Source organism: Oryza brachyantha, chromosome 6 (assembly GCF_000231095.2).
Source record: "Oryza brachyantha chromosome 6, ObraRS2, whole genome shotgun sequence".
Classification (NCBI taxonomy): Eukaryota; Viridiplantae; Streptophyta; class Magnoliopsida; order Poales; family Poaceae; genus Oryza; species Oryza brachyantha.
The window spans coordinates 1,141,033-1,166,825 of record NC_023168.2 but is presented as its reverse complement, the minus strand read 5'-3'; the positions used below and the strand labels follow the sequence as shown (position 1 = coordinate 1,166,825).

The following is a 25,793-nucleotide window of genomic DNA, read 5'->3' as shown; positions in this document are numbered from 1 at the left end:
AAGAGAGGAAGAAATAGGGAGGCGAGGCGAGGAGAGAAGCCGAAGGGGAGTGCTGCCGCCGCCACCTACCACGGCGAGTGCGCGACCGAGTCGCGAGTGGGAAGGAGAGGATCTCTGAGCGTCGGAGCGTTGGTCACCGACATGCGGGCCCCACTGTTCATGGCCCACATGTCAGTCTCTTAAGCCCCTCTGACCACCGAATGTTGTTGGACGAACATGAATGATTAACTCCAAAGACATATTTAATAATTTGTGAATAAAATTTATATACATATTTTTCTATATGTCAACAAAATAAACTAGGATGAAAAATCCCTCAAAACTAATTCACACTTTGTGTTAAAAATTGAAATTTTTGGGTTATAAGTATAAGCAGGAGCGAAAACATATGGTGATACTTTCTCTGAATTTAATAGATGGTGCCGTGTCGCCGTTAAATTTTTAACATGTGTTTGATCATTCATCTTATTTAAGAATTTATGAAAATGAGAGTTATAGTTAAAATATATTTAGTAATAAATCTAATAATAATAACAATAAATAATTAAGGAATTTTTTAATAAAACGAATAGTTAGACGTGTGCTAAAAAGTCAATGGTTCACCCTTCCGCATTTTGATACATGGCATTGTTAATTGTTTGTCATATGTTTGACTATTTATTTTATTAAAAAACACGTGAAATATAAAATTTTGTTATAGTTAAAATACATTTGGTAATAATTTAAATCAAAAGAAATAATAAGTATATAAGTATTTTGAATAGGACAAATTATCAAATATTTTCCAAAAAACCAATGACATCGTTCAGACGAAGTGCATGTGATATATATACATAAAACCACTAAGACCGCATTATCTGAGGGGGTATAAGTTAACTTATCCCGACGCTGAAAATGTAGTAATCGATTAGCACATGATTAATTAATTATTAAAAAAATATAAAATAGATTAATATGATTTTTTAAAACAACTTTTCTATAGAAATTTTTTACAAAATATACCACGTTTAACCGTCCGAAAAACGCGCGCCCAGAAAATGAGAGAGACAGTTAACTTACTGTGGTAGCCGAAAGCGGCCTAGAGATCGTCAAAAGTAATGTACGAAGTTTTATTCGGACGATGAAGCAAAATATGACCGATTAATTACTAAAACCAGAGTTCACCAACGATAATTGTACTCCGTATCACGTTGATGGAACGGTTTTCCGATGGTTTCCGTGCTTTAGCGCTCGCATGTGGTATCTTTTCGCTTTTTGTTATACTTATAAATTTAAATTTAAATTTTTAAATTTATATCTATAAGTTGATTTTAGGTTTTTAATCGTATTTTTTCAATCTTTATTTTTAATTCATTAAAAAAGTATATAAAAATTTTATTTATAAATTATATTTTATTTACAAATACGGTGTAAACGATGAAGACGTAGATAAGATGCCCCTCTTCTCCTTCGCCATGCCATGCTGCGACCGGCGTCCGGCGACGTTCTCCTTCCGTCCGGTCTCTCTCACCAACCAACGCAAGAAGAAGAAGAAGAGAAGGGGTGTACGTGTAATACAGCCTACGTGGCGGCGTACGAATGGAGGAGATCGAGAGCATTGCATTTGTACTAGGAGCAGAGCACCTAACCTGATCGAGCATTGTCCGTACGGTCGTCACACTGGCTTGCGGGGCCTACCTACCTCACTCAATTCATCGGTGGGTTGCTGCTGCTGCTGAAGAATTTCGTCGGCTGGTGACCAGCGATCAGCCGAGGGGAAAGTGGATGATGGATGCTGGACAAGTTCAGCTTGACATCTCGGATTATTGCTCTTTAACGGGTTATTATTGTCATCGATTATTTATTTCACATATATAATAAAATGATTAATTGGACCAATGTCTTTGTAAATACTTCATCCGTTATATATTCCATATTATAAGTCTTTTTTTCTCGATTCGATCATATATTTCAAAACTCAAGGAATATATCGCATTTAAAAATATCATTACTATTTTCCTATTTAGAGTTGTGCATTATAACTTCACAGTTTTTAAAAAATAGTATAAGGCATGGTTTCATTAAAATTATGGAGCGGATTACCGTCACATATTATCTACTTGATATACTACTAAACTAAATATTTTAAGAAATACACTCGTTAGATAGTTTTAAACAAGCGCTCTAAAAATACAAAATAAGGTTTTTTTAAGAAAAAAACATATTTTTTTGGAAGCATAGAATAAATAATCCATTTCAATATTCTGATTAATAACATTTTTAAGAAAATAACCCTTGGTTTACTGAAACAACCAGTAAACCTTGCGAACTACTGCCTCGGACCTAAGAGGTATAAAACAAAATGCTCTGTATTTTTAGTACACTCTAACGCAGTTATCCTTCCCTTAATCAAACTCTAATATATTTATCTTCTACTTTATAAATTTCTTATTTACTTATTCCTTAAACTACTAGGTTAATATAATATACTGACTGCTTTATAAGATAAATGAGTCCTTCGTGAGATGGAGGAGTAGCCATTGACGAGAGCCGATTAGTCGACCCAATCTTTTGGGGCCTTGAAAGGCTAGTTAGCCGAAGCCAGCCAACCAGCTTGAACCAACCAAAGAGTCAAGATAAAGATCGATGCGTGCTGCTGTTGGTCTTTTGAATGTGGCAGCAGCCAGGATCAATGCATCCTAAACACACTGCTTTAGGAATTAGGATTAGACAAAACTTAACCCCAGGGGCGGCCACATGGCTCACTTCAACCTGTTTCAGCTCCCCCTGTCAGAATCTGAACACAAATAAGTAGCTCTTTCATGTAAAACATGTTTAGATTAGTCTTGGGAATCTTTTCATTACAGTGTATAAACCCAAAGCAAAAATTATGTCATTGCTGCTAAAAAAAACTATTAACTACTAGCAAATTGTATAAGAATATTCTTCAGAGTTAGATACCTGCTGAATAGATTCTATGCCCATATGCTTCTGTCTTTGTTACTATTCTCCTGTGGCTCGATTTCATCATCCATATCAACGAATCACAGAAAAGTGAGCGAGGTGCAATTTATATTTAGTTGAAAAATGGTATTTTTTTACATGCCAGAATCATACCGCTGCATCTAAAAAAGTTGTTTTTCTTACTCCAATTTTTCAACATAAACATCACAATCAACCATGGAATGACGCCAGAAAACAACTGTGACGGCGACGACCCCAACATGCACAAGGAGCCAGGACAATCTTCACATTTTTTCCTATCTTCAAAAAAAAAAAAGGATGTGACCCACAACATTTTTTTTTTCTAAAGCACACCAGACCACTACAACAAATAGGCGAAAAATATCTTTAATAATATCCAGTCGTTTCCTACCCTCTTCCAACGGCCAGGATCTTCTTGCTTGCGATCATCAACGGACAGGGATGATATCCTCATCCACCAACCCACCTCACCACAACCATCCCCCATGAACCCAGTCCATACACTCAAAAAGTAATCAAAATCACATACTCGGTTACACAGAGATACCAATGTCAAGTGCCCATAAATATAGGTTTGCATTTAATTATTTAATTATTTAGATAGATAGGGTGATCACTGGCTTATCTAGCATAGTTATAGAATGTTTTGTAAGTTGAAATTTATTTCGGACTTTGGTTGTTTAAGTTATACTGTTATACTAGCTGATAAGCCGCGAAAACAAATAAATGAAGCAACCAAACATGATTTGTGAACAAGTTTTAAGATCTAAACTTTGTGGTGGCTAACAGACTAACCATCATACAACCGCATGCTCAAATTAGAGCAAGTTGAATAGCATTGTGATTTTGGACATGAGTCCAACTTTTGCAAAAATGGTAACATGAGCTCTACCACGGTACTTCATGGGTGCTTTAAATGAGTCTAATTCTAACATCCTATCTCTTCCCTTGTACTTATATTTATAAGCTAAAATTTTAAATTTTAAAATTAAATTTAAAGTTGATTTAAATACTAATATATTTTTTAGCCTTCGCATAGATTATTAAGAACACATATAAAAATTCTACCAATAAATTATTTATTAATCTTTAATAAATACAACTTATATTGAATTATAATGAATATCAATCATTTTTAATTATAATAAATATAAATTATTTTTTAATATGTTTTACTTGTGCTTCTTAAAAGCAAAGCAACGGGGCTCCTAAAATGAACAAACTCTCTCTCTTTTGTGCGAGAGATTTTCACAACCTCACCAAATATCCACCAACTTCTTTTTCCAAGATGCTGCACATGCTACCTAATCAATTCGTATACTACGTAGCATTTGTTAACCATAATATATTGATAGAAAACTACTTTTAAGGATTATCATCGATTCAATAATTCCGGCGCAAAAAGGCGTTTACCAACTAACCATGGCGGCTTAAGATGATTGGTCCATGGACCATGTCCACCTAGACGGGTCCTGGCGACTAACCCTTTTTATTGGCTACGAGTCCCCGGAAAACGCACCCGGAAGTCTATACATAACCCCATCCCATCGCCCACCTCGCCATCTCCGCCTCGCACACCACCCGCTCGACCAACTGCCCGCTCGCCATGGCCGCGCACTCCGTCGCCGCCGCGCACGCCACCATCGCCGCGCGCGCGGCGCCCGCGCCCGCAGGGGCCGCGGCCGCGCCGTCGGAGCGCCTGGGGTTCCGCCTCAGCTCGCTCGCCGGCCGCGGCCTGCGCTCCCCTCTCCCGCCGCGCCGCGCGTCGCCCGCGGCGCCGCGCCGCCGCCAGCGCGTGCGCGCGGCGGCCGTGGAGACGCTCGAGGGGCAGGCCGCGACGGGCGCGCTGCTCGAGAAGTCAGTGAACACGATCCGGTTCCTGGCCATCGATGCCGTCGAGAAGGCCAACTCCGGCCACCCGGGGCTCCCCATGGGATGCGCGCCCATGGGACACATCCTCTACGACGAGGTCATGCGGTACAACCCCAAGAACCCCTACTGGTTCAACCGCGACCGCTTCATCCTCTCCGCCGGCCACGGGTGTATGCTCCAGTACGCGCTGCTCCACCTCGCCGGCTACGACGCCGTCATGGTAACGCTTCGATCCTTTGCTTGTTGCATCTGTTTCGTGCGTGTTTAATTCTCTTCCGAGTGGTTGGTGCGGCTAAATCGGGAGTAGGTTCGTGCAAGGTTTGGATCTTGTTAGGTAAAAACAGTGGAAAGTGTGGATCTTGACTGCTATTTTTATGTGGCGGCTTCGTTTTTTTCCTAGCAAAAGGGTGTACCTTTTCCGGCTGTCAGAGATCTGTTCAGTGGAATTTAGTGTTCCTAGGAAGATTAGTTGGAAGTAAACTCCATAGGAATAATTGACTTGTTAGTCATGATAAGTGCAGCAACTGTTCACTGTAAAATCTGGAGTGATCCGTCAAGTTTTTAATATGATTGACTTAAGTTTCAACTGGTTTGATCCTTGAACCTGTTGTAACTATGTCCGGTATACTGCTGCAGGAGGACGACTTGAAGCAATTCAGGCAATGGGGAAGCAGGACTCCAGGTCACCCCGAGAACTTCGAGACGCCCGGGGTTGAAGTTACCACTGGTCTGTTATGTCAACTGAGTTCATAGCACCTTTAAGTTTCTATGGTTGAATTCGGAACTGAAGGTTTTGTTTTTTGTCTGTGTGGTTTTATTCTGTAGGACCTCTTGGTCAGGGTATTGCAAATGCAGTTGGGTTGGCTCTTGCTGAGAAGCACTTGGCTGCTCGTTTCAACAAGCCCGATAGCGAGATTGTTGATCACTACACGTAATACTTTTTCTTATTGATGGCTTTGGTTTCTGCTTTAGTTATGGTGGTGCAATCTTGGTGACATGATTCATGAATTTTGTGCAGCTACTGTATTTTGGGTGATGGATGCCAAATGGAGGGTATCTCCAATGAAGCTTGCTCATTGGCTGGCCATTGGGGTCTTGGCAAGCTGATTGCTTTCTATGATGACAACCATATTTCCATTGATGGAGACACAGAGATTGCATTCACTGAGGATGTGAGTGCTCGCTTTGAGGCTCTTGGGTGGCATACAATCTGGGTTAAGAATGGCAATACTGGTTATGATGAGATTCGTGCCGCCATTAAAGAAGCAAAGGCGGTATCTGACAAACCTACACTCATCAAGGTTAGCTTCTTGTACATTCTCACATACCTTTGTATGTTATAGAACTTATCATATTTAGCTGAAATGTACTCTTTTTTTAGGTGACCACCACAATCGGTTTTGGATCTCCCAACAAGGCCAACTCATACAGCGTCCATGGAAGTGCGTTGGGTACCAAAGAGGTCGAAGCAACCAGAGAGAACCTTGGATGGCCCTATGAGCCATTCTTTGTGCCTGAGGATGTGAAGAGGTTTGTTTATTGCTGTGTAGGTTATCTGAATGAGATGTTTAAATTTCATAGCACACGTCTTATGGTTTATTTGCGTGGAATGTTACAGTCACTGGAGCCGCCATGTTTCCCAAGGTGCTTCTTTTGAGGCTGACTGGAATGCTAAGTTTGCTGAGTATGAGAAGAAGTACCCAGAAGATGCAGCGACCTTGAAGAGCATTGTCTCTGGGGAGTTGCCCACTGGCTGGGCTGACGCTCTTCCTGTAAGTCTTTTACCACTTCTACTCATGACATTTGAGCTGATATGTGAATGATGAGATTCTAATGATAGATTACTTGATTTTTACAGAAATACACTACAGAGAGCGCAGCAGATGCCACCAGGAATCTCTCACAACAGTGCTTAAATGCACTTGCTAAAGTTGTTCCTGGTCTCCTTGGAGGAAGTGCTGACCTTGCATCCTCGAACATGACATTGCTTAAGATGTTTGGTGACTTCCAGAAGGATACGCCTGAGGAGCGCAATGTCCGGTTTGGAGTCAGGGAGCATGGAATGGGTGCCATTTGTAATGGCATTGCTCTGCACAGCCCAGGACTCATTCCATACTGTGCTACTTTCTTTGTTTTCACTGATTACATGAGAGCCGCCATGAGGATCTCAGCCTTGTGTGAAGCTGGAGTTATCTATGTTATGACTCATGACTCCATTGGTCTTGGAGAAGATGGTCCGACCCATCAGCCCATTGAGCACCTGGTGAGCTTCCGCGCTATGCCTAACATCCTGATGCTTCGTCCAGCTGATGGTAATGAGACTGCCGGGGCATACAAAATCGCTGTCCTCAACAGGAAGAGGCCATCTGTTCTTGCTCTCTCTAGGCAAAAGCTTCCTCAGCTGCCAGGTACCTCAATTGAGGGTGTCGAGAAGGGTGGATACACCATCTCCGACAACTCAACTGGCAACAAGCCTGACCTCATTGTGATGAGTACCGGTTCTGAACTAGAGATTGCCGCCAAGGCTGCTGATGAGCTCAGGAAGGAGGGGAAGACTGTACGTGTTGTGTCATTTGTTTGCTGGGAACTTTTCGATGAACAGTCGGATGAATACAAGGAGAGTGTTCTTCCTGAGGCTGTTACCGGAAGAATCAGCATTGAAGCAGGATCTACTCTGGGATGGCAGAAGTATGTTGGAAGCAAGGGCAAGGCTATTGGCATTGACAAATTCGGTGCAAGTGCTCCTGCTGGAAAGATCTACCAGGAGTATGGCATCAGCGTGGAGAGCATCATTGCAGCAGCAAAGAGCCTGTAAGATCAAACCGCGCGTTTTGAGTTTTTGTCATCCTTGATGCAAAGGAACAGTATACATGGAGGTCTTGTGCCCAAAGCTTGGAATAATGAAGGGAGAGGATGCCTGCATTGGAGCGTGAGTGGTATTTTAGGCCTGTAATAAGCACTGCTTTTCCATTTACGTATGTTTTGTTGGGTCACTCCATAGATGATTCATGAAGTTGAGCCTGATTCAATTGGGGACTGGTTTTGGTGATATTTACATTTGACAATGTTCCATTCTCCCTGAGTTCATTTCAGTGGTTAATCCTGAACTATATGCCCTTGGTCCTGTTTGTTCGCTCCAGAAAATTTCAAAATCTTCCAAATCCATAATATATTGCAAAAAAATTATGTCTCATCATGTAAGATACATGAAGCTATATCCATTTCCTTTTTCTATGGCCTGCATGGGCTGTCTGTTCACTAAATGGTAAAGACAAGCCTGGAGTGCCATCCATCCGGTAAGGCTAAGATAAACTCCCTCCATTGCTTCTTGCTCTTGTTTTGCTTCTAGGGATCCTGTTTTCTCTGTGTGCCTCTAAAATCTGATGAGAAATGTATGTGGCTCGAGAAGCCAAGATAGCCTATCCATATTGTCGTATTCTTTTAAGGTGTTTGGAGCCTCAGATCAGGATGTGATGATCATCTCTCTTGGCTCTCGGCCCTTTTCTCCTCTTTTCTCCGATCGTTTTCTGTGGCTCTTTTAATAATAAGTATTACTTATAATATAAAAAATTATAAGTAATACTTAAACTACTTTTAATAATAAAGAAAATAATAAAAATAAATAATACATTTAAATTTTTTTAAATAAAACGAGTAATCAAATATTGCAAACAGAAAGTCAAAATCCCTAATATTCTAGGACGGAGAGAGTATCTAATTGCCTAATTGGACCATGTGATGGCATAGGCAGCCACTTTTAACGCATGAGATCAACGCGGTTGTCTTTTAAACCTATGTTTGACCGCTCATTTTATTTTAAAAAATATGTTATTATTATTTATTCTATTACTGTATTATGTAACATGTGGTCATGATTTTCGATGTTGAACGTAGATTGTTTGCTTGCTGCTTCCTTTTACATCTCTTTATTCTCACAGCAAGAACCCTTTTTTGAAACTGATCACAGCAAGAAACTTGTCTAATATTAGGATGCTTTGATTTAATAATTACTCTGCGACCTTCAGTCTTGGAAAATATTGTCTGAAACAAACATTATGCAGGCATGACGAGGGCCGGTGATGGAGGTCAGATTGAAGTGCTGGCTTCTCGAGCATCATGGTTGTAGATTAGGTCCATTAGCAAAAGAAAATTTAACTTGACCCGGTGATGAAACGCATGGATATTTTTTTAAAGTATATTAATTAATAGATAAATTTAGATATAGCTAAAAAGTCAAACAGTCACCCCTTCATTATTTCTAGACCTTTATCCATTTTTAAATAAAAAAACATTCTCAAAACTTATTTTCAAATTTTAGCCTTTTTTTTTGCCACGTCATCAGTACGGTCAAATAATACTATCACAGTTCGGCGTGAAATATCATACCAGTTCGGCTGAAGTAGCCAAAAGTAGAAACAAATTCACCGTCAACCATCCAAGGCCCCGACGCCTTCGCCAGACAACGCTAGGGTTCGACGGCCGGCCGCCTCCGCCCACGCAGACGACGATTCTTGCCACCCGCCGCTCCCAACTCACGGGGTAATCTCTCTTCCTCTTACCTCTAGTTAGATCGGTTTCGAAGAACACCAATTTTAGTTGCACCATCGTCTATTCGTCTCGGTGCCAATTGGCAATTTCAACAAATTGATGTTGTGCGTCTGTTAAAAAAAAACATATATGTAAACGAAGAACCGCTGTCCCTTCAGCATGGAAATCGTTTTCTGCCATGTCCGGTGCCAATTTTGATAAATTTCCTGTGCCGTGCTCTCTCTCTTCAGTCCACGGCGCCTCACCACCACCACTTCACCCTACAGGATGCCCCTCTTGATGTCCACTTGAGCGAGCTTGTATCCCCTCCTGGTTGCAGAATATTTTTTTGGATCAGTACTCAATGTTCTTGGTCTCTTGGACCATGCTAATTTCTTGATTTCTGAAAAACTGTTGAATCCCTCTTGTTGATGTCTCCCCATCTTGGAGAATCTATTTGTTTTTTCTCCTTCTTTCTCGGATGGCTGAATCCTGTCAATGTGGCGGTTAAACCTAGTTGTTGCACTGAATCCATTTGTTGCTTAATTTCGTCTTGTAAGGCCGCGTTCGTCGTAAGGGATGGATAAGTTAACCTGACACGGAAACGTCGTAATAGTAATAATAGATTAGTACATGATTAATTAATTATTAATTATTTAAAAAATAAAATAGATTAATATGATTTTTTAAAATAACTTTCCTATAGAAAAACTTTATAAAAAATACACCGTTTAGCAGTTTAAGAAGTGTGCGCTTTAGTTCATAATTTTTTTTTCAAAAACATCATATCGAATTTTTGAACACCTAAATAAAGCATTAAATATAGATAAACTAAAAAACTAATTGCACAGTTACGGAGGAAGAAATCTTGAGACGAATTTTTTGACCCTAATTAGTTTATGATTAGCCATAAGTGCTACAGTAACCAATATATGCTAATGATGGATTAATTAGGCTTAAAAGATTCGTCTCACGGTTTCCAGGCTAGCCGTGAAATTCGTTTTTTCATTCGTGTCCAAAAACCCCTTCCGACATCCGATCAAACATTTGACGTGACACTTTCTAAAATTTTTCTCAATCTAATCACCCCCTAAGTCTACGTCGATCTGCTTGTTCTGCTGTAATAAACACAATTCTAATTGCTTGCAACATGACTATACATGCAGTGGGCTTGTGATGGAGAGAGATGGAGGGTACTTCACATGACTTACAGCAAGGAGCCCACGGACATGATTGACTTCAATTGTTCTTCTTCAACTGGTATTTTTTCTCTTCCACACCATTGATGAGATGTTTTCTACGGATAACAATGAAACTATCGAGGTGTTTGTTTTCACCTAACTTTCTTTTAGTCCCTGTCACATCAAATGTTTAGACACTAATTAAAAGTATTAAATACAGACTATTAATAAAACTCACCCTATACTCTGGACTATTTCGCGAGACGAATCTATTGAGCCTAATTAGAGCAAGTTCAACAGTATAGCCAACTACTAGCTCCAATTTATATATAGCCAATCTAATAGCCAATTCATACAATAATTACCTAAACATATACTATCATGTCCCACTTGTCATACACACATTACGTTTTGGAGTCTATGCTACAACTGTCTATAAATCTATAGTCCACTCTTCTTCTCTCTTATCTCTTATCCCACTAAAATATGTTTACAGCCAGCTTATAGCCTATTATTGTACCTGCTCTTAGTCCATAATTAGCGAATGTGATGCTATAGTAAACATTTGCTAATCGTGGCTTAATTAGACTTAAAAAATTTTCTAATGAAATAACCTTTATTTATGCAATTAGTTTTGTTATCAGTCTGTATTTAATACTCCTAATTAACGTTTAAACATCCGGTGTGACAAAGACTAGAAAAAGTCTCTGGATCCAAACACCATCTATGTTGTGAACTTCATGTGTAAAGAAAGTAATAGTAATACAATTTATTTATGACAGCGGATGTTCACCAGATGTCTAAATATTCAATTCGATGTTTTTTTTAAAAAAAATTAGAAACTAAACGAGCCGGAGTTAGAGGCAGTACCATGCGTGCCATTGCCAGTTTGCCCACCGTGCAAGCACGTTTACTCGGCTTATGGGCCAGAGCACCGATACACTTTAGGCCCATGAAAATCTTCCTGTGCCGTGCGGGTGGGCCTTAAAAACAGCGTGCGGTCACAATGGCTCGGGAGCTTCTCGTAGGTGCAGAGTTAGAAGTTCAAAGTTTCTTCGAACAACACTTTAAGGTCTAGAAAATAAATTAAAAATTCGAAGCTAAAACCTAAATTTTCTATATTGACATAAGCAGAGCAGCTGCGTGCTGCGCCTCAGAAGCTTAAGGCTCCCTCGTTTCACTTTTTAGAGGAATAAGCGAAACTGCGTATTTGCAAACGAAAAATAATTTGTAGGTAAAATTTTTATATACGTGTTTATAGTGAATCAAAAGCGAAATGTGTAAAATAAACCATGATAAAAAAATCCCAAAATCAAGTCCAAAATTAAGTTCTAAAATTCAAATTTTGGCTTATAAGCAGTTGCATCTATGGAAAAAGATGTGGCCTTAAGCTTTTGCCAACAAGGCCAATGTTATGGCCAAAACTAGACGTAAGTCTTTTTTTTTTATTACACGCAAGACGCAGTCACACACATCAATGCACGTAACATTATACGCACACAATGAAGGTTCCCTCGGCCAAGCCAAAGCTGTCTATATTGTGTTTGCAATTATCTACTACGTGTGCTACAGCTTTGTTGTGTTTTCTATAAAAATGGCACGTCACAATTTTCGTGTTAGCCAGGGCATCATGCCACTGGGTGCTAGTGGGGCTAAAAACTGAAAAGGGTTCCTTCGCTTCATCTTTGACCGGCTTAGACCAGCTGTTAAAAAGATCAAAAGTGAGCCATTGGAGAAGAAAAAGATCATCAGGAGGAACAAGATGCATATGATGACATGACGTCCTGGCCTACCACCCTGGCCAGTAGGAAACAGCGGGTACAGTACAGTATACTAGTGCAGTAGCAGAGCAAGCAGAGTGTGCTGCACAAGCGATCGTCCAAACGTTCTTGCCATTCTTCCCTCTTTCAAGCCTCCCAACGACAACGATCGATCGTACGCAAATGGTGGCGCGTGCAACCGGAGCGAATGTCCACAGGGGTGGATATGACGTGTGGACTCCGGGAGAGGTAGCACATAGTATGTGGGTGAGTAGCGTGGGGCTAAACTTTTTTTTCAAGCTTTATATCACATCGGATGTTTGGACATTAATTTAAAATATTAAATATAGACTAATAAAAAAATTAATTTTATAAATGAGTGGTAATCCGCAAGACGAATTTTTTAAGCCTAATTAATCTATAATTAGAGTATGTTTACTGTAGCATCACATAGGCTAATCATGGATTAATTAGACTCAATAGATTCGTCTCGCGAATTAGTTTAAGATTATGGATGAGTTTTATTAATAGTCTATATTTACTATTTATAATAAGCGTTCAAACATAAACAATAGACTAAAAATAAGTCTCTTGTCCTAGACACTACTTTAGAGTAAAGGTGCACCCAAAAGTTCAGTAAATGTGCATATAAAAACCGATAAAAAAAACTCACGGGGTGATTGTTTGTTTTTTTATGAAAAAACTTAAATGGTATACTTGCAAATGAAAAATAAGTTATGAACAAGCTTTTATATACGTATTTTTAGCGATATAAAAACCAATACCAAAAAAAACTTTGGTGAAAAAACCTTACAATTAACTTTAAATTTAAGTTAAAATTTTAAACTTTAGCTTATAAATATAGCCAGAAGCAAAAATATGGGAATGTTGCTTAACCGGGAGAAACGAATGCAGCCTTAGACCTCTCCGTCGTAGTATGCATATAAATTAATTTCCGTTGCTCTCAAACTAGAACGAGGAAAATGATGATTAGGGTGGTGACGGAGTGTGATTTAGAGGTAACAGGAGTTAATTTGGGGGCATACTAAGGTGGTGTTTAGTTGACAAAAACTTTTAACAAAAAGGTCACGTCGAACGTTTGACCGGATGTCGGAAGGAGTTTTCTGACACGAATGAAAAAACAGATATCAGATTCCACCTGGAAAACGTGAGACGAATTTTTTTAGTCTAATTAATCCATCATTAGCATATGTTAGTGACTGTAGCACTTATGACTAATCATGTCCTAATTAGGCTTAAAAGATTCGTCTCGTGATTTCCCTTATAACTGCGTAGTTAGTTTTAATGTTCATGTATATTTAATGCTTCATTTAAGTGTCCAAAAATTCGATGTGATATTTTTGGAAAAAAATTTAGGAACTAAACATGGCCTAATGTGAAGTGGTTTATAAATGTAAAATTCTCGCGTTAGCACTCGAGTTAAGCAGATATACTTCGGCCCCGTTCGGCAGCCATGGCAAGATAACTAAGCTCGCTCGTTTTCCGCGTGCACGCTTTTCAAACTGCTAAACGATGTATTTTTTATAAAAATTTTCTATAGAAAAGTTGTTTTAAAAAATCATATTAATCTATTTTATATTTTTTTAATAATTAATAATTAATTAATCATATACTAATCTATTACTATCCGTGCAGTATAACTAACCCCTTCCTCCCATACCGCCGAACGCAGCCTTCGAGTGATACACTAAACAAGATTATGTATTTGAATGCAAATTTTATAAGTTCATGATCTAAATGTCACCCTGGTCCAAATTTAAGGACTGAATATATACTTTACTCTTATTTATAAATAAGAAACCATTTGAAAATTTTCACTTTTATCTTATCTTAATCTATGTTTAAAGAAGGGGTGATAATTAACGAAATATATGACCTATTTGCTTTTTCGTGTTTTTAATTAAGTTCAGATTGCCATGAGTGATTAAGTTTGAATTGAGAGTGATGCATATACGATAAAAATAGATAAATTCTAACTGAAATATTTTTTCAGACATGGTTTCGGAAAACACTTCATATATTTAATGTAACTCTACCCCTGGTTTAAAGGTAATTTATTTTGAAGCGGATGCAGGGCGGAACCGGCCGACACTCTCTGAGTACAGGCACGCAGAATTTCTACAAGTTCGTGCCATGGAGCATACATATCATCCGAACGTGCAGCCCACACGTACGCACGCTACACACGGACGAGAATAAAACGCATTTAAACATGCTACCCATTGCATTCATCCAAGCAAAGCTATTACTAGCATTGTGTAGTAGCAAACCTGTGGACGTTAGTGTTTAGATCCAGCGGATGCGCAGTTATTTTGGTTTCTGTTTATAGTTATAGTTATAAGTTAAAATTTAAATTTTTAATCTTAAATTTTAAATTTATTTTAAAGTTTTTTATTATAGCTTATTTTTTAGTCTTAACTGTTAGATTGCTAATAACATTGTATAAAAATTTTATTCATAGATTATTTTTGTTTACAAAAATTTATCCCTGTAAATTCATCTCAAAGCGGCTTTCAGGACGGAGATATATTGATGACTCACCCGGGTACACCATTCGAGTGCTATGTACTACTCTAAGGGGCCTAGCTTGACATGATCACATGACCACACAGAACAGAATCAATTTGTAGCAAGGACCAGCCTATTTGGGTTGGTTCGGTTAGTGCCTTAACAAAACTTTGGTGAACTTTGATAAGATTTGGTATCATTAAATTTCGGCAGCGTAGAGATAGAAAATATTGTTGTGGATTCACTGATAAAATTGGTTGGAAAATGCTTAAACTATTTTCGTTACCATTTTTGTTTCTCAGAAACGGTGTCCAAACTGTAGAACCAGAAATGATAAAAGAAAAATGCTAGTATTGGAACATCGGGAAATATCAAAACGGAAGTATCAAAATAGACAGGGTCCATCTCTTGGTTTTCGAAAGAAAAAAAAATCAAACAGCATATTAACAAACAAAAATTATTTATCACTATAAATTTTATATACTTGTTAATACCGCACGGGTATCAGCACATCTATGCGTACTCCAGAGAGTGTTAGTAAAGTTGCAGTGTTGTACATGTGTCCCGTAGGCATATTCCAACACTCTTTTCTAATACGAAAATGTTAGAATTCGATACACCACGTATGTTGTTGGAGACATGATGGTTTTCCATTACTAGCAACTGTTCAATCTGTTACCTAGATTGTATTTTTTTTAGTTTTTCTTTGTCATTACAATTAAGATTTTAATGTATCATTTATATTTTAGACTATCGTACCATTACTGATGAGTATTCCCGGGATCACGTTAGTATCAGCCGTTATCGATTAGGTATCAGCTGATAACACCATAGTATCAGTTGTTACCAACTGAGTATCAGCTAGTAGCGTATTAGCTGATACTGGTATGATATTAGATATGATACTATTGCGGTATCATGTTTGGTAATTCGTAAAAATCATTTCATTCCGAAGCGGTATATCGGACCATAGCAGTCCTACGTTAAGTCTTATCTTTTCGTTTACAATAATATTCCTCCATATAACATCGTTGATTTTTTTATATATGTTTAACTATTTGTTTTATTTAAAAGATTACATAGTTACGTAGTATTAAATATTTCTGTCATGAGTTGAGTTATTTCTAAAGACACTTTAAGCGCAACTTGAAAATTTGTATATTTGCACATAAATAAGACGAGTAATTAAACGTAGACCTAAGAGCTAGCGGCGTCACATAAAAAAGGGAGAGCGTAGGTAAAACGACATATGAATAAAAAAATAATTTGCGTAAAAATTTCCCATATGTATTTTTATCATTTTAAAACCAAATATAATAAAATAAGTTACGATAAGAAAAACTCAAAACATTTAAATTTTAGCATATAAACATAAACATACACGGAACAGTGTGGCATTTAAGAACCTGAAATTGTCCAGCTATGATTGCTAGTGAGCCAAGCCAACATGAATATTGATGGCCTGATTGCCTTGCCTGGCCATGATTTCACAGCACCGGTTGCTATCAGCTCCTCCATTTCGGAGGGGCGGCCAATAATGCGTGGGAAAAAAGCCTACACCGAGCAGGAGCAGGTAGAGTAGAAGGGAACCGGCTGAATGCCCTGGTGGCCTGGTGCCTGCGCTACGCAACAAAACCCACAATTTTTGCCCATAAAATCATTGGGCAACACATGCTCACGGGCAGCCTCATCTCATCTCAGCCTTGTTCTTGCCCCCCTTCAATCTCCGGCAGGCATCAATTAATCCCGTGATTAATGGCCTCTGTCAATCAACCGACCTAAAGCCTCCCTTTGGTTTATATGGTTTGTAGAAAAAAAAGAGAGAGGGTTACTCAAAACTTAGGATTGAAAAAAAAAAAGAGAGATGCAAAAGGCACATGATTTTATTTTAACAGAAATACAGATATAAAACATTGTTGTAAAGCATGGGAAAATCGAATGGTCGTTTGAATGGATCACAAAACACATGGATCAAATGAGAGATAGACTTGCAATAAAATTTCTCAAGAAATTGGAGCAGTTGCTAACCTTCCTAAAAAAAATCTATATGCATTCAACGCTTTCTTAGGAATTTCATATGATTTAGGAAACTCCCTTTTTTGTTTTAATGTCTATATAGAATAATCCATCGACACATCCTTTGATCCAAATGAGCTACGAAGGATTCAAATTCTACCGGAAAATTTCCTAAGAAACCTTTTAAACTAAAGGATTGAATCTCATCGTTCTTAGAACATATTCAAAGGTATAGTTTATGATCAATTCTTCTTAGACTTGTATCAACAATAAGAACATATCTTATATAGATATCTATAAAAATCTTTATAGATATCTATAAAGATCTTTATAGAGTTAGGTTATAAAGATTTTTATAGAGTTAGGTAAAATTTCTTCGTTAATACAACAAAATAATTTTTATTATCTTCATTTTCATTTTATCCACCCCTATGTAAAAAAATTCTTTCCATAAATGCTAAGAATCAATTATTATCGTTGCTATGCAAAATATTTTTCTTTTTTATCATTTCTCTTTGCTCCATATTATTATATTTGCTAGAAACCCAAAGAGAATTAGCTAATAATTGTTTTTATACATGTCGATATGGATTTTTTTTTAGAGAGAGAGAAGGTTTCGATCTTATTCTCCTGCAATGCTATATAACAGTAGACTGTTTTGGAAGTTTCACACAAATTTGCTTATGGATTTTCCTGCACGGTATACTTGAATCCAAACACCTCGCTTGATGTTATATGTACGATTTCTTCATATATGAACTGGAAAACCATCATATCACTTACAATTCTGCTATCTGCAGCATCTTTGCTCGTATGCTAACAAGGTAATCTGTTCTCCGTGCGCCAAACCGCAGACTGTTTGTAAAGCTAGCGGCAGGTTCGCAAAGCCAATCGTTTTTCTGCTGGGATTTAAAATGGTTTAAAAATAATTCAAATGTTAAATTTATCAAATAGCGGTTGAAGTTCATCAAAAAAAAAAACGGTGATCAATCGGTAATGTAAACCACCAGCTAGCTTGCTCCTGTTACTCTGTTCGCCACCAAATGCATCTGAACATAATGTTTTGCCCCTCCAGCCCGCGAGAAATGAATGCCCGATTTGCTTCCAGAATTCTCATGAAATTTTACCTGCTGCAATGTCAAATTGCTGAGTTCAAATTCAAACCAATCCAAGAACAAACTCAAGCAAAGGAATCGAGCCATGCAGGTAAAGCAAAATAGTCTCAAACTTTCAAAACAGTCTCCCCAAACATGCCCCAAAACCCAAACACTTCCAAGAAACCAACCCAGCTCGCCACCCTTCTTCACCTCGCCGGCTCGATCTATACAAGCTACCATGGATTCCAAGGAGTGGAATCCAAATCCATGGGGGGGACACATGCATGGCGGCGAGGCGGCGGCGGCGGCGGCTACTGGTCGAGTGCGTTGGGGCCGGAGCAGTAGCTGAGGAAGGGGTTCCACACCCACTGCACCAAGAACTTGCGGCCGCCGACGCCGTTCACGTTGTACGAGGCGCCGGAGCGGACGTCGGTGAGCAGCTGGCCGGTGTAGGCGCCGCCGCCGCCGGTGCCGTAGATCCCCTCGCAGAGGTCGGCGATCTCTGTCGGGAACGACGGGTCCTCGCCGGCGTACCACGCGTTGGCCAGCGGGTTGGACGCCAGCTCCGCCAGCTCGTGCGCGATGACGCTCACCATGCCGTCGACGCCCACGTCGCCGTTGGGCGGCGCCTCCGGCTTGCGGCCGGCCACGTAGGACGGGATGGCGAACGGGTAGGCGCACACCTCCGGGCACCGCCGCGCCGAGTTGCCGACCCAGGCGTAGGGGAGCGTGTACCCGACGACGGACGGGAAGGTGAAGTAGTGGAAGCCGCACACCTGGCCGCAGAAGTTCTCCACCACCACATCCGGCGAGGTGAGCACCAGGTACACGCCGCTGGAGTCGACGGGGAGCGGCCTGGTGCGCGCGGTGACGGCGTCCCGGACGACGGACTGGATGTCGAGCCGGGTCAGCCTCGCGCCCCGCGACATGCGCGCGTCGGTCTTCTCCTGCCCGAGCTTCACCACCGCCGACACGTTGGCCGAGGTCTGGTCGGTGTAGAGCCGCACGGTGCGCCACCACGCGGCGACGGACGGCGACGGGATGGCGCCCTCCTCGGAGGCGGCCGGCGAGAGCGACCGAACGAACGCCCGGATCGTGCGCTTCTGCTCGGCGGGCCACCGGCCGTACCAGATCGGGTGCACCGTAATGTCGGCGGCGAGGACGGGGCCCATGTGGTACTGCAGCTTGACGAACTCCGACGACCCCTCGAACTTCTTGGACGCCCCGATTCCTTCAAGCTCGCCGCTCCCATTGCGCGGCGGCCACGGGCGCCACGCGACGGCGAGCTGCGCCAGTGCAAGCAGGAGGCAGACGGCGAGGCGATGCATCGCGGACAGGCCTTCCAGGAGCTGGATGAGGAGGTGGTGGTGGGTTTAATGGCGGTTTCTTAGGCTCGGGAGGAGGAGGAAAAAAAAAGCTTTATAGAAAGAAAAAATGGAGGCGAGTGGAGCGATGGGAGTGAGAGTGGTGGCGGAGACACTGTTCTTGGGTTGGGGTCTCTTTGGACCTTCCAACTTTTTTGTTCTACGTGTTCGCTTTGTTTCGTGTGGGGCTTAATGGAATGTGGGTTGTTCATTCTACTTAACTTTTTCTGCATTGTCCTTGCGATCACGAGTAATTTTTGGTGTACCACTCACTTGTGTGATTGTTTGAATATTTTATAGAAAAGCCAAATAATATATTTGTAAACAAAAAATAATTTATAAATAACAAATTTATTTATATATTCTTTGCGATCTAAAATGACTGAAAAATAAATTTTGGTGGAAAATCTAAAAGTTAGCTCTAAATTTAAGATTAAAAAATTAAAATTTGACTTATAAGCTTAAGTATATGCTAAAAATGGTTGTTAATCCAATACTATAAGCAGTTTTAGAGCATCCTCAACAGTTCGTCTATCTCATCCTCTATTATGAAAATAAAGGATGAAGACTACAAATTGAGCTACAGCAGAACAGCTATTCTATCATCTATTTTTAGATGTCATCCATATTAGGAGAGAGAACATTCATATTTGAATGATCTCTCCCCATCCTCTAAAGACATATAGAGGATATCATATATGGATGATCCAGTGGAGTACATAAAAATATGAAAGATAAACCTAGTTTAGATGATCATCCAAATAAATATATAAATGATTAAATTTAGATAAGCTGCTAGGATGCTGTTAGAGCTAAGAGTGTTTGTTCGAATGAGCCTTTTCAATTTAGATTAACCATGGGTACACGAATCGAGAAAGCTCGTTAGAGTAAGATTAAGTAAGCACGAGCTATTACAAACTTAAACTGTTTTTATAAAAAAGAAACTACGATCACGTTAATCGAGAGATTACCGATATGATCCTCTGCGGTATTGTTGCTCACCGACATACATGCCCAGTAGCATTGTTAGGCTCGCATTTAAATTACATCAAAAGCATTGTTGGGTTTGCATGTCCATAAATAAAATTATACAAATAATACTTTAGGGGATCTCATTGCCTAGCTAAGTAGGTTGTTTTTGAATGGTATATATGAAAGTTAATGAAATTAAATGAAAAAGTATTATGTGAGAAGAAAATAAAGATGAAAAGCTCGGTGAAAATTTATAATTGGTTAAAAGAAAAGGTATGCTGATTCCTTTAAAAAAAAAAGAAAAGGTATGGGAGCACTCTATTGCCCATCCACCAGTGAGGCCAAACAGCATCAATGCATCACAAGGGTTAAAAGTTAAGACCAAAAAGTAAAATCCCCAAAACCTCTTTGACATGTTGCAAATGGGAAGAGCATGAAGTGGCAGCACGCAGCACAGCAATTGAGTTTGAGTAGAGCGCAATACTACTCCTGCGGTTTCACAGTTTCACACCACGATTTTTACCTCTAGTGCCGTGCAGACTGCAGAAGAGAAAAGAGAAGGGAGAGAAAAAAAAACGCGCGTAAAAAATGGCGGGCAAAGTGCGCGCGCGTTTCCCCTCGATCACCTCACCACCACCGCTCGCACTGCTACGTGAGGGAGGCGTCGTTATTGCCCAGATGTTAAGCCGGGCCCGCTTGTCAGAGACCCGTGTCTCTTACACGTGTCCCGCCTCGACGCTCTCACTGACACCGCGGGCCCACGCCGTCGACGATATTTTCCGCCCGGGCCCACAGGTGGGCCGCACCTCGTCGTCTCGTTTGATTTTACTCCTAGCGGAAAAGAAGCAGCAGCTGCTGCAGGTCAGCATCAAGACTGGCAGGTGGGCCCTCGGTTTACTGGGACCCATATGTCAGTTACTGCTGTTAGTCCTTTCTCTCGAGTGGGCACAGCAGGGTGGGTCCCTGATGTCCTGGAAAAGTGGAGAAAAAAGAGCTGGAGAAAAGGAAAATATACTCCCCTACATTGATGAAAGAGGACCCGGTTTTGTTGCAGAGGAAAATTCGTTGCCTACACAAATACACAAAGGTCTTGTTTCCAAATTTTTTTTTCAAAAATAATACATTAAACTTTTAGACATCTACATAAAGCATTAAACATATATGAATCAAAAAACTAATTACATAGTTATGGAAGAAATCTTGAGACGAATCTTTTGAGTTTAATTAGTCCATAATTAGTTATAAGTGTTACAGTAACCAACATGTGCTAATAACGGATTAATTAGGCTCAAAAGATTCGTCTCATGGTTTCTAGGCTAGCCGTGAAATTCGTTTTTTCATTCGTGTCCGAAAACCCCTTCCGACATCCGGTCAAACATTTGATGTGATGTTTTTGCCAAAAACTTTTGGCAACTAAACAGGACCAAAGTGTCCTCGTGTCTAATTCTAAACACAACACTGATCGATCTGCAGCACAAACGATGTACAATACACTGTAGAGTACGAGCAGCAGCAATACTGTGCATGAGTAGTAGTAGTTTGTAGTATGGCTTTTGGTATCATCGGCCAGAGGCCAGTGGTTGAGTGAGGCGGTTCATAAATTGTGAATGCACACTACCATATGTTTGTCGTTTGGAGATACAGTGTCTCTTTCCTGGAGGAGTATCAACTGCTTTTTGGCGCTGTAATTGGTTTGTAATTTGGGGGGAATTGAAGGAGTTGCAGAGATTGGCTTTGGTCGTTGAGAGACATGAAAGAACTGGGCCAGATCTCTTGTGAAAAAGGGAAGGGTACCACTCTACCACTCTAGTCTAGCCTTACAACTGCTTCCTCTGCGCCTTCGTGCGACGTTTCTGCAAAAAAAAAAACCCTGTTCAATCTTCATTCTTCAGTCATTAACTAGTTCCCATCATCACTCTTCTTGCATTATAACAAGTGCTATTGCCGTTCTTGTATTCTGAGTTTAGATTAAGGTGAAGTCCACATGGATTCACTGAGGTTGAGAATTACTTATCGCGTAATCATCTCACGGTTATCAAGGTAAATTCATACGATAACCTTATCAGTTTTTGAAATCTGACGGTTTTCTGCGTCAACCCCTACCGAAATTGCGGCAGTTGCATTTTGCCGACCCACAAATCCCCAGCCTCCATGGATGGGTATATCCAGCTTGATGAAACTTGACTTGACAGACAGAGTGGTTTCGTGACTGCTGCAAGCTTGTCAGTCAAGTCAAACTGCATGCTGCAGAGCAGCATTTCAACGTGTTTGACGAACTTGTGACTGCATTTTCTGGCTTGTGCGGTGCCGAAGAGGGGAGAGAAGCTGAAGGGCACTGTACCACGCTGAACCTTCTGTCGGTGCTGCCCGTATGGGCTGGACCCACCCGAATACAGGGCCGCAGATTAATGGGCCAAAAGGGAGAAGCATCTCTACTTTCGGCCCATGATCAGACTGCGTTGTACGCTGCCCAAGCTGGAGAAGAAGAAGAGGCAATGCTGCAATTCAGTTCAGACTTCAGACTCACACCTCATCGACGTCATCGTTAGGGTTCTCTTTTTCTAAAAAAATTAAAGGATATATTTACAATTACAACATAATTATGTATGTGTTCTTAATGTAAAAGATAAAAAAATAAAGTATGATGGAAAAAAATCCTAAAATCTACTCAAATTTAAAGTGGATTATTTGCTTTTTTAGGAAAATGTCAAACGATGCAAATGAAAAAATAATTTATGAGTAAAACTTTTATATACATATTCTTAAAGATATAAAATAAAAAATAAATTTTAATTAAAAACTCAAGATCTATTTGAAATACAAATTTTAGCTTACGGCAGTTGAGTCGTTGACGGCACGGAACGTGCGCGCCAAGCCGTTGATGTCGCGTGTGTCACGCGGCGACCGGGTCGCGTACGCTCGAGTTCTTTCTTTCTTCCGTTCGGCCACTTCGCCTTCCTCCGCGTCCGCGAATACTCTCGACCCGTCGCGCCAAGAAAATCACCAATCCGACTCCGATCCCAACACAATCTCAATCCTCTTCCTCTCCCCCTCTCGAGCTATATAAACACGCGGCTCTCTCCTCTCCCCCTCGAATTGCCGACCTGACCAAGCAAGCTAAGCTAAATTCGAACCAAAAATTCGAGCCTTGCCTACTGTCCAGCAATCTCGTGATCTCGTCTCGTCTGCACGTTTGGAGGCGATGGACAAGGTGCTCGCTTTCTCGATACTGAGCGCGTCGCCGGCCGAAATAGCCGGCGGGTGCTGGGCCCGGCTGTCGTGGCGGAGGAGGCCGGATGAGCAGCCGGCGGCGGAGCAGCAGCGGCAGCGTGGGGAGGGGAGCTCGCAGCCGCAGCCGCAGCAGAGGGAGGAGCGGCGGCCACGCGAAGACGCGGCGCCGCGGTTCGCCCCCGAGTTCGATGGGATCGACTGCTTCGAGACCATCGTGTTGCATTAGCGTCTGCGAAATAGCTATAGGTTAATTTGATCTGACAGACACGCTTGTAGTTTGTGTTTTCTTATTCGAACCTGTACAAGTGTACATGGTGATCAATCGAACATACGATTTTTTTTTCACTGAGCAAATTGAATTGTGTGTTGATTGAACTTTCAAAGAAGTGTTTGATTTTATTTCGCCCAATTGCTACATGATTTCCATGTTTTTTTTAGCTCTTATGGGTTTGATAATTTTTCTTCAAAGATGAGTAGCTAATTTAAATTGTGGTGGATACAAGAATCCAAAGTGTTAGCTGTCGAATTAAAAGAAGAGCACAAGTTTCACGCTCCTAATTAAGCAACTCGATCGGTGGATGTTCCTCTTTCGCTGTCCTGAAAGAAACTCGTCAAGTTTCGTTGGCGAAAGGGTCAGTTTCGCGGTTGGGGGTAACGTGTATGATCTGGCACGAATTTTCAATGGCGATACTGATTAGGCTCCACGTTCACACGACGCGTCATTTGATCGTTCGAATCATGTAAAGTTCAAATCACACCAGGAAGAACAGAAGAAGAAACATTGATTTTTGACTAATAATCAAACGAACGTATAATCATTCATCAATTTCATTTGGTTGCTGTATGAATTCACCAGCTCTGTACAAATTACGCCTCTTAATTTCAGTTGGCAACAAAAGAAACGAAAGAAAATTAGAAGGAAACGATGGACTCGAAGCAGTTGATGCCGTCGAACTCCGGCGCGAACCGCGCCCTCGCCGCCTCCGGCTTCTTCCTCTCCGCCGGCCGCGAGCTCGGCTTCTCCCCCTCCTGCTTCGGCGCCTTCTCCGCCGGCTTCTGCTTCTGCTGCTTCCCGGCACTGGTCCTCCACGAGAACCGCGTGGTGTACCCCGCGGCGGCGATCTCCGCCGGCGACGAGCTCAGGATCGAGAAAGCCAGGATCTTGTCCATGACCTAGAAGAAACTTGAGCTTCACTTTGCTGCTGCTGCCTCTGCTTGACCGCTTCGGTTAGTGTGGGTGTTTGGTGCTGGTTGCTGTGACTGACTTCTCGCGGCGCTGGGTGGTTGTATATATAGGCGGCGAGTTGAGTGGGTGTAGAGTTGGGGACGAGGAGGAGATCGAAGGCGGGTGGAAGGAAACGCGGAGGTGGAGACGCGGCTGGAAAGTTCACGGACGCGCCAAATCGGACCCAGTCCCGGCCACGGGCTGGCACAAGTCGTGCAAAACGGTCGGAATAGGTAGCGCAGCTCAGATCGGCCGGAAGTCAATTGTGCTTGCTCGAGGTAGGCCAAGATTTAGTTAAATTTATAAATTTGTTATCATCGATAATTTACTAAATATTTAGTTTAAATATAAAACCGACGATGCATATGTATTCTCCTTTAAAAAGTATTATTGTAATATCATAAATTTATTATTTATTATTTTTATAAATTTTATTATAATACAATATTATTATGGGAATTTTACAAGTATATATATATATCATTTAACCATTTAAGAAAACATTATAATGAAAAACAACGGAATTTTTCGTCCATCGCTATCTGTAGGCGCGGCCCAGCACGCTCGTGGGGAACGGCGGTGACGCGGTCGGGGTCAAGCTGGTTCCAACGAAGAGAAAGGATAGGGGGAGCTGGGTTCGGTTGCCGCTTCGTCGGCGAGACGTGGCGAGCGGCGATGGGGGAGTGCGGGGGTGGGGGCGAGGAGTAGCAGAGGCGACCACACTTGTGGGGTGGATCGGTTGGTTTGGTCCGCTCGGCGCGCGGTTGTTTGGTACTTTGGCGGACAGCCCCGCACCGATCGCGCGGCCGAATGTTTCTTCTTTTCTCCCGTGAATGATATGCCGCGCCCCGCTGCGGGTTCGGCGTCGGTGGGTGGCAGGGTAGGCACAAACGGCAGCGCGTACTCGGGTGAGTGCGTGCGAGATTCGCCGATTTGGCAGGTGGTTTGTACCGTTCACGTTGCATTCATCCGTCCTCGTGTACTACTCCGTTTAAAAAAACATATTCCTAAGTTTTGTCTAGGGAGCGTTTGACCATCCGTCTTATTTAAAAAAT

At 41.2% G+C, this 25,793-nt stretch overlaps 3 protein-coding genes and 1 long non-coding RNA gene across 4 annotated transcripts; 2 read left to right on the top strand and 2 right to left on the bottom strand.

The window, feature by feature from the left end:
• The first annotated feature begins 4,492 nt into the window (after nucleotides 1–4,492).
• Nucleotides 4,493–7,960, top strand: LOC102708724 (transketolase, chloroplastic). The gene is made up of 7 exons (XM_006656542.3): nucleotides 4,493–5,056; nucleotides 5,473–5,563; nucleotides 5,662–5,767; nucleotides 5,855–6,137; nucleotides 6,218–6,366; nucleotides 6,455–6,608; nucleotides 6,695–7,960. The coding sequence occupies exons 1-7, from the start codon at nucleotides 4,571–4,573 to the stop codon at nucleotides 7,649–7,651; spliced, it is 2,226 nt and encodes a 741-aa protein (XP_006656605.3). The 5' UTR covers nucleotides 4,493–4,570; the 3' UTR covers nucleotides 7,652–7,960.
• Nucleotides 7,961–9,230: 1,270 nt separating this feature from the next.
• Nucleotides 9,231–14,646, top strand: LOC107304438. Its single transcript, XR_001550532.2, has 3 exons — nucleotides 9,231–9,375; nucleotides 10,530–10,623; nucleotides 14,391–14,646. It is a non-coding gene; the product is annotated as an uncharacterized LOC107304438 (long non-coding RNA).
• Nucleotides 14,647–18,029: 3,383 nt separating this feature from the next.
• LOC102718462 (protein EXORDIUM-like 3) lies at nucleotides 18,030–19,463 on the bottom strand. Its single transcript, XM_006655694.3, has one exon. It carries the CDS (start codon nucleotides 19,272–19,274, stop codon nucleotides 18,258–18,260), a length of 1,017 nt encoding a protein of 338 aa, XP_006655757.2. The 5' UTR covers nucleotides 19,275–19,463; the 3' UTR covers nucleotides 18,030–18,257.
• A 4,815-nt stretch (nucleotides 19,464–24,278) lies between these two features.
• LOC102718181 lies at nucleotides 24,279–24,770 on the bottom strand. Its single transcript, XM_006655693.3, has one exon. It carries the CDS (start codon nucleotides 24,681–24,683, stop codon nucleotides 24,426–24,428), a length of 258 nt encoding a protein of 85 aa, XP_006655756.1. The 5' UTR covers nucleotides 24,684–24,770; the 3' UTR covers nucleotides 24,279–24,425.
• Between the last annotated feature and the right edge of the window lie 1,023 nt (nucleotides 24,771–25,793).